This window comes from Mya arenaria, chromosome 8 (genome assembly GCF_026914265.1).
Source record: "Mya arenaria isolate MELC-2E11 chromosome 8, ASM2691426v1".
NCBI classification, from domain to species: domain Eukaryota; kingdom Metazoa; phylum Mollusca; class Bivalvia; order Myida; family Myidae; genus Mya; species Mya arenaria.
Window position 1 is genome coordinate 37,655,203 of NC_069129.1, and position 16,829 is coordinate 37,672,031.

The 16,829-nt window shown below is 34.6% G+C and overlaps 1 protein-coding gene across 3 annotated transcripts in view; it reads left to right on the plus strand.

Annotated features, from left to right (window-relative positions):
• Positions 1-204: 204 nt before the first annotated feature.
• The window catches only part of LOC128242268 (nucleolar protein 9-like), a 104,852-nt gene continuing 88,227 nt past the window's right edge, over positions 205-16,829 (plus strand). For all 3 annotated transcript variants that reach the window (XR_008262568.1, XM_052959360.1, XM_052959359.1), the window contains exons 1-4: positions 205-391; positions 11,828-12,292; positions 14,386-14,493; positions 15,361-15,502. Coding sequence is in view for 2 of the 3 variants with exons in the window: in XM_052959360.1 (XP_052815320.1) it covers positions 247-391; positions 11,828-12,292; positions 14,386-14,493; positions 15,361-15,502 (860 nt within the window). In the remaining variant the exon portion in view is untranslated. The remainder of the gene's footprint in view (positions 392-11,827; positions 12,293-14,385; positions 14,494-15,360; positions 15,503-16,829) is intronic.

Genomic DNA, 16,829 nt, shown 5'->3' on the forward strand with positions numbered 1-16,829 from the left:
CTTGACAGGTATAACAAAAAAAATCATAAAATTTGCCTATTAAACCAGCGATCGCTTTCCGATATTCATACCTCCAAAAGGCAATAAATACCGGCCTGTGATACCTGGCTTTATCATCTGACAATAACCCTAGTAGCCCGGTACCAACATATAAGGCATCGGAAAGTGATACCGGGTACCGGGCGATACTGCGTACCGGATTCCGGGTTTTAGCACCATCCCACAAATCATTTCCGGTAAAAACACATGCGAATTACTGTTATTTTAATTTTCTCAATTATGAGTTCCAGTCATAAACGTAAAGGTTATAATCCTATAAGATATGACACATTGAATTACTACAAAAGAATCAAAGATATTCTAGATGATGACAGTTCCAAAGAAGTTGACCGTGAGTTGTTTAACTTTATCAAACTCGAAGCACAAGAAGCACAGTGGTTAGATTTTTTAAAATAAGATGTTATTATAGCAAATATAGGCACTAAATGTGTTATTTGTTCATAATTCCATCCACAAAATTATTATTATTTATACAATAGAAAAAATACGTACCCAGGCCTTTTATAATGGTACCCACGAGTCAGACCATCGGACCTATTTCCCTAGCAAAATATTAACATATCCTGGATGTACCGATTACCGGTATATTAAGAAAATATCCAATAAAATTTTGGCCAGGTTTATACGCAAGCTTCTCTAAATTTCACTCATATTTAAAAAAAATCATGTTGCCATCAGTAACAGTAAGCTTTGCATACAGTTTAATTAGCTACAATAATGAGCGATCAGGGATACTTTTTTTATTATTTTGACATTTCATGTGTATCCCTGTAACGCTACAACTCTCTACCATTTAACACTGGGCGAAAGAATATATAGTAATATTGTGCATCGATGTTGAATAATAATGATATAATTGTTGGAAATGTACCTGAAAGTGATCTTAACTGGTTTGGATTTGTCGTTAGAGTTGTTATTTTCACATAAATGTACTCTGGGTCACGAAATGAGCGTAGCAGTCCACCATTTTTTATACATGTTGATTTTTATCGAATAAATTTGTACCCATCCGTCAATGATTGTTAACCCTGTGCGCAGTCACAGTTATCCTCGCTTTTCTATGTATTGTGCAGAGCAACGCAACAGTGTTCAAAAATGGTGATACCTAATCATCATCATCATCATCATCATCATCATCATCACGAACATCATCATCATCAACTTCTCCCAACTTGACCCATCAAACAAGTTAGCGTTCAGCGCATTGAAATGGTTGCATTTTAATAGTGTTATTTAACCGAGCCTATTAACGACCAAAATATTCGAAATCCTCTACCCCGTTTCATACATTTACAGATTAATGGATACAATCGATGCATGTAAGTGCATTATGGTATCTGAACATGTTTTTTCGGCATAATGACATAAATAAATGTGTGTTTGATAGTAGGCAATGATATTTTCGTAGAAATTTGAATTTATAACAAAGATAATTTAAAAATTGTGGCCGCGAGGATCCTCTGCGCAAGGCCCGTTTGCTACTTTTTGCTGGGATGGTGGACGTCACCAGTCTGCCATAGTCTAAAAATCGTCAAAAGACTGGTTGACGGCCATTTAGGTGGACTAACAGTATAACCCTTTAGCACATAGACAAGTGGCCAGATTACACCTCCCAGTCAATAGCCATCTTACTGATAAGCAGTCCTTATCTGCATAGGTACTTTTCTGGATATTTGAAAATGAGAAAATGAATACAGCAGTATGACCTTAAAATCAATGTTACTCCAAATAATTGTGTCCAAATCTTTTTTATGTGAATTCTTTTTTTATAGATAATTAAATCATCTAATAAATGGTGTCAATGATGAAATATTAAATTATTTTATTTCAGCTGTGAATGTATTTTCAAGATGGATTTGTAACATTTCTTTGAAATGTCATAATTGCATTAAATCAAAGGTAATAAAATGCTGGGATCGATCTAATTTTTATTACCCCTATCATAAAAAAGACCCATCTGGATTAAAAAGCGGACAATTTATGTTCTTGTGTATTAGTACACAGAAATATGTCAGGAATATCCGGTGTCATCCAGCTGAGAGATCCAGTCCAAGGTGTCTGTTTAACTTTATTACCCCCTCATAAAATTGTTTACAAAAAAAGAAAGCCGATAAATGATTTTCCGGTATGAATAAAAAGATCTAGATCAAACAAAACGCTTGCACATGACCTATTTTACAGCCAAAACTATGATGGACATTATATAAGCTTCACAGAAAATTTACCCATCATTTTCTCATTTACTAATTGTTTCTTTTGTTTGTAAACAAAATATTACCTTTAAGTGAATATAATCTCAATTGATTTTAATGGTAAACTGAACTGACGTAATATATTTAATGATTTACGCATCAATGAATTTGGGGGAAATTCCATACAGTACTTAGCTCGTGGTCTAATTACGTCACAATGGGATATCACACCTGCGATTGGGAGTATAAACACCTTCTCAATTTAGCAGACGATATTTTCAAGGGAAAATCAATACACAAAAGGTTAAACTTTAATTTTATAAACATCCGGGATATTGTTTACAAAAAGAAAGATGCAAAATTGAAATATTGAAATGACCCTATTGAAATATGCGGGCCATGCGTTTACATCCAGTAATGGATACGGTCGGCCAAATGCGTATACATCTGGTAATGAGCTATGTCGGCCTATCTCGTATACATGCGCTAAAGGGTTAATAAGGGATTCCGAATCAGGGGTAGTTCCAAATCAGTTGTTTAAATTTACCTGAAAATATCTGAGAATAACCTGCATATGAAGATTTTTCTTACATATATATTGTGTTTGACGCTTTGTTATTGCTTACAACAATTTTAGAACGTGTACACATCAAAACTACCTTTGTGTACATGTTTACAAATATCGCACATGGAACAATTTTACTGACGCACCGGTAATGGAAATGCGCTGGATGAAACAACATCAAATAAATAGGTAAATAAGTGGTAAATACTTGTTATTTTGGGTTTTAACATAAGATGGATATTTACTTTAACAGATGCTAGCACCCCACAAAAATATATTGAGAATAAATATTGATTTTACATTGAAATTGAAAGTGGGTTATTGCGGGAATTCCGGGTCACATGTTGGGGGCTGTCTCAAAGTCTAGTGCATTGTATATTGTACAGTAAATAACGTTCTGGTAAACAATTCTGCATTCTTGTGTAAATATATTTGTTGAAAACTCAACTTTCTACATAAAATCACTTTTTAGTTGCAAGTAAAATTCATAGTGAGTGGTTTAAAGCTGCACTCTCACATGTATACCATTTTTACAACTTTTTTTTTTTATCTCAGAGAGAGCAAATTTTTGCATAAATATCTGCAAACCAATGATAAGATTGCTGACAAAAAGTCAGATTGTAGACTATTATATTTCCGTTCGAAAATTTATGTTTTATGGCTTAAACCCTTACTTAATAAGGTTAACGGTTTAAGAAAAATGCATAAAACATCATTTTTTAACTTAAATATAAAAATCTGTGATCTGATTTTTTGTCAGCAGTCTTATATCACTAATTTCCAGGGTTTTTCGGAAAAATTGGCTCGTTCCAAGACAAAAAATAAGAAATAAGAAAAGTTGTCAAAACGTTCAATCTGTGAGAGTGCAGCATTAAGAAGTTTGAACCAAAAATACTTGTCTGAAAATTAAATGATAGAAATCATGGCCTGAAGTTTACAGAACATTACTAAGCCATTGGTTCAGTATATAAATTTATGTTATAGTAAACTTGTTCATTAAATTTTAAATGTTGCTAGATCTTATACTTAATAGTAGAAGCAACTGATGGCCATGAGGTTGTGGGTTTGCAGGGGCAAACCTCGAAATTCGAAGTTAAGAGGGGTAGAACTTGTGGTTGCAAATTTGTAGCTCATGTTAGTTAGAAATCATCAGTGAGTATCTTCTAAGTTATTTAGTGTTTTCTTTTTACTTAATTTCTTAAAAACTTAGATGAGTTTAATCACCACATACAAGTACATTTACATACAATTCATTGACACAGTATGAAGTGTTTTACTAAAAGGGTGTTTTATTTCCAATTTTATGGTGAGAGGAACTGTGAATGCTGAAACATGTGGTGATCCAGTACCAAGTACATGTCAATGGCCAGAGCAAAATGAAGTTACATGGTGATGGTGTGGTGCTTCAATGTCAATACACTATCCAGCCAATGGCATCATGCTTTGATGAAACTGTTAAGAATTTGGAAGATACTGTTGCTGAAATGACATCTGGGAGTGCAATGAACCTCGTGATCAGAAATATAAACAGTTAGATTTACTTTGTATTGAAAATGTATCATATAATGGGACAATTATACTTTTAGCTTTTCTTTTTTGAATTTTAAGAAAACAGTCGAGGAATTGTGATACCCTTGGCATTTCAGATAAGATAACGTTTAAGATATTCAATTAAGGATTAAAATTCGACATGTTGCATTTAACGGGGTATGGTATGCAATGGGGCTGCTCAAAATGGGTGGAGTCCGAAGGACTCCACCAACATTTTGAACTGCGCCATTGCTTACCATACCCCGATAAAATGCAACATGTCGAATTTTAATACTTATATTTACATTCATTTAAATCTACATTTCTGCTAAAATAAATTGATTATTCAAGAGCATTTTCTCTTTTCTTTCTCTCGTTGTTCTCAACGGTGGGTAAATTAGAACAGCTATCGTAACCTAATTGTATACGACAATAAATGCACAGATAAAATAGTTCCTTATTTATATGTTTATTTTCTATCTTTTCAAGGTCAAGAATATTATGAATACGTATTTTTGCATACAATGTGTGTTTTCGGTCCGTTATCGTGGTGTATTAAAACGCAAAAACCCTGGCGTTTTCGGTAGAAAACGGTCATTATTCAGTAAATTCACGTGCCGTTAATGCCCGGTTTTTTGTTTTACATATGCGCTTTCAGGGCCCGCATCATAACAATGAAGGCTGAGCGACCTGGTTTCTGACCGAAAGTTGGTCAACGATGCAAACTTTTGCACAAAAACATATTTTAGAATATATAATGTAGCTGCATACAAATACCAAAACAAGAAATAAACCACAAAAGTCATATAACTTACATATTTTCTGCTGAGTTGTCTTTTCCTGGCAAGCTGATGTGTTTACCAAATAGTTTTTTCTGCAGTTGTTTTGACTATTAAAAGCACTAAATTATGTCTAAAACGACTAACTCCTCCGAACTTTTAGTTATTTCTGTCGATTTTATTCAGAACATACGACTTATATGGACATGATTCCACTATGTCTTATGCAATGAACAAAGAAATTTCAAATATTTTTTTATCTGATGCTGAAGATGCTGTACATTTTATCAAGAACATGTTTACAAAATTTTCAGGCTTAAATTAGTTATCAAAACAAATAATGGTTAAAGTAGGACTGCATAGGTAATTAATTGATTACCCAATAGGTATTGTGTGTAAATAATCCCAGTAATCCAGTCACTTTTCGAAAAACAACACTTTCAAAACGAATGAACACTGCAAAAAATGGCGTCGAAACAAAATGCAGCTGCCGAGTTATGTTGCGGCCCGAATCGAGCTTAATGGTCATAATCTTAAAACAGCAACAAATCGGCTGTCATTTCGGTCCATGCATATTTCATTCAATTGTCCATATAATCCTGACAACATGGCGCTCAGGGGGGGGGGGCATAATGTTTGACAAACATCTCTTGTTTAATATTCCAATAAATGTCGAAAACAATAGTTCTTATGAAGGAGTTTAATTTGAAAGAAATGAGCATAAAACACAGTAAATCTGTTAGAATTCACCAATCATTATTTTTGCGCTTTCTGTTATTAAATACACGGTTACAATCTTGCTATCAGTTTCAAATGTGTGGAAAACACCTCAGTGCTGTCTTTCATTTCAAAAACATCAATAGAACAAACTATTACAATGGTATGGTTGTTTGTTCGCACTTGACCACGTGTTTTTAATACTTAGCTAAGGGTGTTGACATTTTGAGAACATTCACGCATACCATAACATTTATATCATTGCTGTTTACGATACATCATCAGACGACGACGAAGGCGAATTTGAGGACTTAGAGAAAAGCGTCACCAGGATGACAGAATAAAACAGTTGTTTATTACCTGTGCTATTATTTGTGCTACAATTACTTTTCGTGCGCAGTGTCTAATGTATAAATTTACATGAAATAAACAAAAAACAAACATAAATTAGTGTTTTTTTTACCTGTTTCCTCACCATTTTTTGTCTGCGTCCTATTTATGCTAGCATCCTATACATAGTTTAATACGGTAATTCTTTTGAGCATGATTAATGTGCAGACAAAAAACTATAACAGGGTTCACATAGACTTGAAAACCACTTGAATTTTAGGCTGCTGGATGAAAAGTCCTTAAATTTGAAAAAATAACTCCTTAAATCTACTTGAATTTTATCTTGCCTTGCAAACTGCTTGGAAAGTGCTGTATTTTCAGAAGTAGTCCTGAATTTCCTTGTTTCTTTAAAAACCTTATTAAAAGGACAGCTAAATGTTTGACACTGATTGTTAATATGTCACAAATATGTGTTATTTAGGTAGCTTGCTTTTTATGATAGTCTCCGAAAATGGGTGTTAATATTTGTTATTTTAGATAACCCTTGAAAATCAAATAAAGGCCCTTGAAATCTCCTTGAAAACTCATTGATTTTTTTGGCAAGTGTGGCTGTATGAACCCTGTATAAGCACATATTTGTGTTTTAGGGCCTCTTGTGTGTCATCATCATATTCATTTGAATGGGAGCTGGAAGCTCTCAGTATTTTTGACATGACCATCCACTCTAATTTTTGTCACGACTGTTTGACATTTTCTATACTGCCTACCAAGATTTATGTCCCTGGTCCCTCACATTGAACTGTGTGCATGGGCTGTTTTATGATTTTTTGGTAGGAGAAAATACAGTGGTTTTGAATTGACCATGAGCTGAAATTCCATTTTATATCAATTGCTGAAGAAAGCTTGGGCCCAAGGTCCTCAAACTAGGAAGGCTGGTTGGTCATGACCAGTAAATGAACAATATTGATTTTGAGGTCAGTGGGTCAAAGGTCAAAGTCATGGTGACCTTGACACGAAAATCTGTTTATTATTATTAACTGATGAACGCTGGTGACTACAGACCTCAAACTTGGTAAGCAGGTTGGCAGGTATAAGAATTTTCTATGGATCAGTGGATTTAGGTTTGCAAGGGCCATTTTTTAGATTTATGCAAATCCGAGGATTTTGGGGTGTAAGTGGCTTATGTAAAGAGCTAGCTTTGGATTACTGTTGAAGGGGATGGGATCAAAGTCAAGGTCAATATTACTTAAGAAAAAGAAAAATGGTTTCCACCCATGTAAGAGCTTAAGTAAGAATTGAATTGGATAGTGATGAAAGTTGGTGTGTAATTAGCTTATGTGAAGAGCAAGCTTTTGATTGTGTTTGAAGGGGTCGGGGTCAAGATCTATATAACTGTTACTAAAGATAGAAAAATGGTTTCTGCCTAATTACCTAGGTAAGAATTGATGGATAGGGATGAAATTTGGTGTTTGAAGCTTAGGCCAAATAAAAAAATAGGTCTGTTTCAGGTTACCTGACTGACCCTATTTTTTCCCGCCGACCCTAACCTATTTTTTCCTTGATAAAAATGTGATTTGGGTACGAAAAGCATTTGTTACGAAATGTATGTACGTAAAGTTGACAATATTAGAGTTGGATTTCAAAATGTATTTACCGTACTTCACCTTAGAGTTCGGACACCTTAAAATAATTAATTTTTCGCTCTCCGAATTCATAGAAAATAACCATTTTTACATTTTATCTACATGTATGGTAAACCTGCCTTTTTTCTTCATGTCTGCATTTTACCACTTATTAATTTATCCGTAGTTATCAATGGTTATTATGCATATAAGTCTAACTCCTTTATCAAGTTAATTAAAATCCAATTCAACACCATTTTATACATGCATTGAAATGAATAAACACCTTTATCGGCTTCAGATCAAACAGTCACATTGTGTGACGTCACATAACTCTCAGTTATACCCACAAGGATCTCATGGAGAACATGGATATTGTTATGCAGGATTAATGTGTCTGGGTGGTGTTTTCGATTGTAACTTAAGTATTGAATTTCTAACTTTAATTCATCACATTAAATAGTTACCTGTATTACTGTACGATTATTGCTTCATAAAGTTTTACAAACATGTCATGTCTGTGTTTTCTTAATCTCTTGATTGCCCTTGTTGTTTCTTTAATCTTCCATTAAATATATCACACATCCTTTTCAACAGGCAATAAATCGTTTAGGATGGGTAGTAACTAATGTAGTGATGTATATGGTTAGGTAATCTAGCCAGGCATTGTAACGATAAAGATCAATAATTTTTGTTTGTGAGATTTAGTAACTGTAAAAGTTACAATCGATGTCCTTTGGGTGTACGAAAATTAGGTACCTAAAATAAATTATTTTTATGCCCCCACAAAGTGGCGGCATATAGGGTTGCCCTTGTCCGTACGTACGTCTGTCTGTCTGTCTGTCTGTACGTACGTACGTCCCGAAGATTGTTTCCGATCTAATTCTTGAAAACCGTTTGTCCAATCCTCACCAAACTTTAAACACATGTTTGTGACCATAATATCTTGATCAAGTTCGATAGTCATGGAAATCGCTTTAGTCATTTAGGAGTTACGGCCCTTTTTTGCCAAAAATACTTCAAAAATATATGTTTCCAATCTAATTCTTGAAAAGTATGTGTCCAATCCTCACCAAACTTTACATACATGATTGTGACCATAATATCTTGATCAAGTTCGATAGCCATGGAAATCGCTTTTGTCATTTAGGAGTTACGGCCCTTTATTTGCAAAAAAAGACTTGAAAAATACGTCCCGAAGATTGTTTCCGATCTAATTCTTGAAAACTGTTTGTCCAATCCTCACCAAACTTTTAACACATGTTTGTGACCATAATACCTTGATCAATTTCGATAGCCATGGAAATCGCTTTAATCATTTAGGAGTTAGGGCCCTTTATTGAAAATAATAATGGATGTCCAAATTTTTAGATTGTCCGAACTCTAAGAGGAATTACGGGTAGTTTGTGCTTGTGTGGCAGGTATATTTCAATTTTTGAACTATATTTTCTTGTCAGATACAAATGTGTCAGATACTGACTTTCGGATTGATAATGTCAGACTTAAGTGTGCAATTTCGGCAATAAAACCTGCATGTAACCTTGTTCTTCAAACCTGAACCCCCAGGTCCTCTTGACAGCATTGAGGTTTCCTTGGCTGATGGCTTATATGGTAAATTTGCCGTCCCACTCTTCATGTAATTATGTTACAGGGAGGTTTGCATTCTAAAGAGGGTGATTGAAAGCAAAAGGGTGCATAAAGAAAAGTAAAACCGTTCCTGGAAAGTCTTAAATAATAGCAGAGTGGTGTACCATAACTTGGTTGAAATCCAACCATCATTGTCAAAGTATTTAACCAGAAAAATAAGAATGTTTCCTTTGAAGCATGGAACATGTTTAAAAACTACTGATAAACCTGAAAATTGATGACTTTTTTTTGTTACTTTCTGAGTCAACAGTTACTGAAATCAATATATATAAAAAAAATATAAAAAAAATATTCCGACCTACATACCCTATTTTTTTGGCAGTGTTACCTGAAACACACCTATTTTTTAGCTCTACTGGCCAAAGGCCAGAAGAGCTTATGCGATGGTAATGTGTACGTAGTATGTGCATCCGTGCGTCAGTGCGGTCGTGCGTCCGTGCGTCTGTAACAATTGCTTGTGAACACGATACAGTCTTCAGTTTTGATTGTATCTCGATGAAACTTGTACAGTATATAGATATCCATTAGAGCTCGGTTCCTTTCGAAAACCAGCCAGATCCGTCCATAAATGCCTAGATTATAGGCCATGAAAGTTCATGCGTCCATGCAGTCGTGTGTCTGTAAACAATTGGTTGTGAACACGATACAGTCTTCAGTTTTGATTGTATCTCAATGAAACTTGTACAGTATATAGATATCCATTAGAGCTCGGTTCCTTTCGAAAACCAGCCAGATCCGTCCATAAATGCCTAGATTATAGGCCATGAAAGTTTTAAAGAAATGCTTTCTATTTTTAGCCAGGTCTGCATGAGCGAATTCTATTTTTAGCCAAGTTTACATGTACATGTAAATTCAGGTCTAGAGTTAAGGGAGACAATTTGCAAGTCTAGGATTTTAAGAGACAATTTGCTTTTTGCTTCTGCAGCTGATTTTGTGAATTACTCTGCCTTGTTCTTGTTGAAAGCCCAAAGGCCATTTTTTAGCTTTAAGTTCTGTAGTTTGCACATTCATCTTAACAAAATTGGTTGTGAATGTATAAGTTATGCACCTGGTGTCATTACTGGCCACACCCAGGGTTCACAGGTTTGGTAAACATAAATCTGGAAAGGTTTGAAAATCTTTTTGTGTGTTGGTGCATCCATCTCAGCACAATTGATTGTGAATGTTTGTTCAAATTGATCAATGTTGTCCTAGGATGCCCTTGACTTTGACCTTTTGACCAACTTTTTTTAACTTCTAAAACTACAGAAATTTTTACTATGAGTACAGTTTTGAAAGCATTTTTTTTTTGTCAGATGACTTTTACTTGGCACATATTAAAATAGTTCATGCAACTAATCTGCTTACAATACTTTCTGGGCTCAGATGTTGAACGTGCTACGTTTTCTGGTAACCCAAACACAAAACATAAAGTATATGTCTGTTGCCTTTTGCCCATACATACATGCTCTGGATTGATATGACCACAAAAGCCATGCCAGTAGAGCATAGGCCCTTTTGGGCCTCTTGTTTATTTGGTCTTATTTAAAGAGAAAGCTTTTGATTGTTTTTAAAGGGGGGGAGGTCAAGGTCACTGTTACTAGAAATAGAAAAATTGTTTCAGCCCAATAATTTCAGTAAAAATTGATAGATAGTAATGAAAGTTGGTGTGTAGGTAGCTTTTGTAAAGAGCTAGCTCGGGATTCCTTTATAGGGCGGTAGGGTCAAGGTAAAGGTCACAGGGTTTCTAAAAATAGATAATGGTTTTCGCCCAAAGACTTAAATTAGAATTGATGGAAACTAAACACATAAGATACTAAACTAGAGTATTTTGCTGTTACATCTAGTAAAGATAAAGGCTGGTACTAACTCGTACCATTAATTGGATATAATTTCTGATAGCCCATATAGGTTTTGACCTTTTTTTGTTTCATTGAGGCGTTTCTAGTTTTTACTTCTCTCTATAACTTTGTTTTTGAGGTATTGATTTCAACTGTTAAAAGAAAAATTATTTTGTGTTTGGTATTTTTTGAATTATTGCCTTATTTTGTTTGTGGTATTTTTTAAACTATAACCCTTTTATTATTTTTATACTGATTATTTTACTTTTCTTCATATAATGTTTTCTACCCTGCCACTTGGTGGTTATGGGGGCTATATGGTCAGGTAACCATACATAATTTTTATTTTGGCCAGATTTATTTTATTTTTGCTCTACATACTTAATCTTTCAAAATTTACAAGGTGTTTTCGATAAAAATAACTATATACATAAATAACTTGCATTTCCAGAATTCTGACACAAATGTTTAGAGCTGACAGAGAAGCTTAGACAAGGTTCAGGCATGATATATTTTTGAAACTTACCAGTAGTTTTATGTTTATCCATATCTAATTTTGTTTCAGGTCATGTGATTGACAATGTGTTCAGCCAGTTGACAGGAGAAGCACTGGACGTGTGCAGAAACCCTGAAACAAGTGCAATCATTGAAAGTCTTCTTGTTTTTGCTTCATGCTCCAACATAAGGTCTCTTGTTGATGTATTTTCAACAGACTGGATGAGTATTTGCAAAGACAGATGTGCTAGTCATGTTGTTCAAAAAATTCTGTTAGTAACTCCTAAATTGGTTAGTGACAAAATTAAAAAATTGGATGATGAGAAATGTGAAGATGGTTCTGATGAACTGCAGTTGATTAATAAGTTATTACATCTGTGTGGGGAAGTTCTGAGTAATGTAGAGGACAGTTTGAGAGATGTCCATGTTTCCCATGTGTTAAGAGCATTGCTACAGTTTCTCGGGGGAACATATGTAGGAGAGAAAGTTTTGAAAAGCAGACAGTCCAGAGATTATGGAAAGAAATATAACAAAGGTGATAACAGATGTCTGAAATCATTTGATAAGAAAAACATTAAAATTTTGTCTACCATCCTTTTTAGCTTGACTATTCGCAGAATAAGGAGGCTTTAATACTCACTCCAGCTTCGATGTTCGTGTCCGGTTCAAGTTTAAGGGCAAGTTGGCCTTTTCACTTAAAGCTCCAATACCCTTCATTCAATCGACTTAATACTTGACACATTTGTTGAGGACCATCACACAATGAGGTTACATAACTACATGTTATCCTCAATACAAATGATGGCCCCTGAATGACTTTGGAACTTAGTTTAAAGTTTTAGGGCAAGTTTGGAATTTTACTAATAACTTCTATACCCTTCATTCAATTTACTTAATACTTTACACAATTATTGACGACCATTTTCAAATTAGGTAACATAACTCGATATTAACCCTAAATACAGATTATATGGCTCTTGATTGATTTTTGTGTCGCCTGACTAGGCAACATATAGGGGTTACTTTTGTCGGTGGCGTCCTCGTCCCGTTTTTCACTTGTCCCGGGCATATCTCGTAAACTATTAGTGGTATCAACTTATAAATTCATATGTAGATAGATCTAATTGAGGACAAGTGCAGTGCACAAGAACTGTTACTCTTGCTTCCATATTTTTAGAGTTATTGACCTTTGCTTATTTTCATGCTTAAAGTTTTGTTTGGGCATATCTTGTAGAATATAAGAGTTATCAACTTGAAACTTTATATGTAGATAGATCTCATGGAGGGTAAGTGCAGTGCACAATAGCAGTAACTCTTGCTTAATTAGCTTTAGAGTGATTGCACTTGTTAATATTCATGGTTAAAGTTTTGTCCGGGGCATATCTTGAAGAATGTAAGAGGTATCAACTTGAAACTTCATAACTAGATAGATCTCATTAAGGGCAAGTGCAGTGCACAAAAACTGTAACTCTTGCATCTATATGTTTTGAGTTATTGCCCTTTGTTAATTTTCAAGCCATGTCAATAATGTCATTGATTTCAGTATTTATTGTGCTCATTTTTGCTTATTTAACCAATTGCTTGCTCCTGGCTTAACGTTGTTACCTTCAGTTCAAATGCCACCTTCACTTGAAAGTTAAATGGCATCATCATTGTCTATAAATAAATAAAATGCCAATCTAACAGCTATAATGTCGACAGTAAATAATTCGTCAGGCAACACATCTGGCTCGCGGAGTTCTAGTTTCTTACTTGTTTTTATTGCTTTTGACAGGCACATTTTTATATTTTAACAGGTTTTTACAAAGGGAAACCTGGTTATTAGAGTAATGTGCATTCTCGTTCCAGGGGTCTGACGCCAAACTAACTTATATGGTATCAAATATTTTAAGTTAGGTTTGATATAAAGTGACCAAACTTGGTATGTAGGAAGATTTTACGGAAACCTTTCATGGGATTGCATTTATTGCCCCTAGTATCATGGTCAAGGTCAAGGTCACTCTTGCTTAAAATAGAAAAATGGTTAGTAGTGAATAATTAAAGTTAGGTTTGACATATTGTGACCAAACTTGGTGTATAGGAAGAGTTTATGGAGCCCTTGTATGGGATTGCGCTTTGGGCCCAATATGGTCATGGTCACTGCTACTAAAAATTGATAACTGTTTGGTACTGAATAACTTAAGTTAGGGTTGACATATAATGTGACCAAACTTGGTATGTACGAAGAGTTTATGGAGGACTTCCATGGGATTGTGTTTGGGGCCCATAGGGTCATGGTCACTGTTACTACAATAGAAAAAGAATTGAAACTTGATTTCACAACAAAGGCTGAAGTTCTTCTGTCAATCATTAAAATCTTGTTTTTTTTGCATTGAGGGGTTTCTTGTTTGCATTTATTTTTAGACACATATTACATTCATATTACCTTTATTTCTAAGACAAAGCAGCCTATAGTCGAGCACGCTGTCCTACGCTAGCTCTTGTTTTGAAAAGTAATTAAACTGATGATGTTCCTTTCATTAAAAGCATTTGAAAAAGGTATGCCATGCATGAATTTAATGGGTAACCAAAAATGAATGGTCTCTCTAGTTCAAAGTTTAATTTTTATCCTTTTTGTCTTTTTTCCAGATGCACAAAAGGTAGATATCGCCTTTCTTGATTTTGATGTGCCTGTTGTATTTAAGAAGCAGCTGAAGTCCATGTACAAAACTTTGTTTAAATTGGAAAATTTTGGTGGTAAATATTGTTTTTTTTATCTTAATCACATGATTTAAGATTGAAGTTATGTGAGGCTATTGCAAATATATTTACATATTCACCTTAGCTCGTGTTGCAATCAAACCAAAAGCTTGTAAACATGTAAATAAGTTTTTTTGAAGCTACAGCAATAAAATTTGGACCATGTGTATAGTTTTAAAAACAAATATCAACGTTGTCCTTGGATGACCTACGTTCTTATTTTGAAAGCTACAGCAGTAAAGTTAGGACCATGTGTACAGTTTTGAAAACAAATATATCTAAATTGTCCTTGGATGACCTACACTGTGACCTTTTGACCTACTTTATCATTTTTGAAGCTCCAGCAATGAACTTTGGACCATGTGTACAGTTTTGAAATCAATTATCAATAATGTGCTTGGATGACCTTAACCACTACAACATTATGACAATACTCCATTGGAGCAATGTAGGGCTAAAGCACATAAATTTGCATATTCGCTTAGCTCTTGTTGCAGTCATACCAACAGGTTGTGAACATGTAAATTAGTTATTACAATCTTGAATTATTTTATTTTTTAATTGTTTAGCACTCAAAATACTTAAGTTATGCATATATATTTAGCTGTCAGTGTGAAAAAGTAGTAGAATATTATCATTATAACAGTTAGTTCTGTTTAAATGTATTTATATGAGTGCTTTTATGATAATTGGATTGTGCAATGTCAATTTTAGAGTTAATATACATTTTTGAGGTCACTTCCATCTGCAGAGGCCTGCAAAGTAGTTTACAGCCTGAATCAGTCAATAATTCAGAGAAAGTTTGCACAAGCAATTTGGATAAATGTTTTAAAAGCACTTTCACACAATATTTGTACATTTCAGTTTACATAACAGACAGCAAAGCTAGTCCAGTTCTTCAAACCCTACTGCTAGTTTTACACAAGTCTGACACTGAACTATGTCAGAAGGCCATCCAGAAGGTCATCAAGAGGTCAAGGATTAAAGATGACTCAGACAATGTCAAGTTAGTATATTTCAAATGTGCTTGCCTTTTCAAAGCATCCCCCAGAGCCTGTTATTATGCAATGGTAATGTGTACGTCGTATGTGCTTCAGTGCGTGCGTCAGTGCGTCTGTAAACAATTGCTTGTAAACACGATACAGTCTTCAGTTTTGATTGTATCTGATGAAACTTGTACAGTATTTAGATATCCATCAGAGCTTGGTTCCTTTCCAAAACCAGATCCACCTATATATGCCTAGATTATGGGCCTTGAAAGTATTAAAAAAATGCTATTTTTAGCTAAGTCTTATTTTAGCCTACATGAGGGAAGTTTATTTTTAGCCAAGTTTACATGTAGTGTTAAGTCTAGGATTAAACGGAGACAACTTGCTTTTTGGTTCCGAGGTTGATTTTGTTCTTGTTGAAAGGCCAAAGGCCATTTTAAGCTCTATTGGCCCAAGTGTCTGTCGTTCATACATTCATCTAAACACAATTGGTTGTGAATGTTTGTTTCAATTATGCCCCTGGGGTCATTACTGGCCACGCCCCTGGGGTTCACAGGTTTGGTATACTTAAATTGGGAATGTTTGAAAATATTTTCGTCTGAACCAGCTATGCAGACACTTGCTATTTTGAATAAGGCATAATTTAGTGGTCCGCTACCATGGTTGTTCAAATTATGCCCCTGGGGTCAAAACAGGCACTGCCCAGGGGGTCACAAGTTTCCTAGAGACTTATATAAGAAATATTTTCAAAATCTTCTTGTTTCAAACCACAAGGCTCATACTTTTGATATTTGTTGTGGAGCATCATATGAATACCGTCTAGCAAAACAGTTGAAATTATGCCCTTGGGCCAAAGCTGGCCCCACCTCTTTTGACGTACTTTTTTAGCTTGACTATTCGAAGAATAAGGAGAGCTATACTCACCCAAGCGTCCGCGTCATCGTCACACCTTGGTTAAGGTTTTGCATGTAAGCACCTTTAAGTCATTATTCAGTAAATACATCATGTATTGTATAGAAACTTTAGACATGTATTTCCAACTATCTTATCTACTAAATTAATGAAGTAAGATAACACTTATTTGAATTTAATGCAAATAATTGGCCTTTATTATATGACTTAGAAATTCTGGTTGAGGTTTTGCATGTAAGCACACATAGGTTGATATTTCAGCAACTACTTGATGTATTGCATTAAGACTTTATACAATGTTATTCAACCATCCAACCTACTTAATTAATCAAGTAATATAACTCTAGTTTGCATTTAATGCAAATAATGACCTTTTATTATTTGACGTAGAAATTCTGGTTAAGGCTTTGCATGTATGCACACATAGGTTAA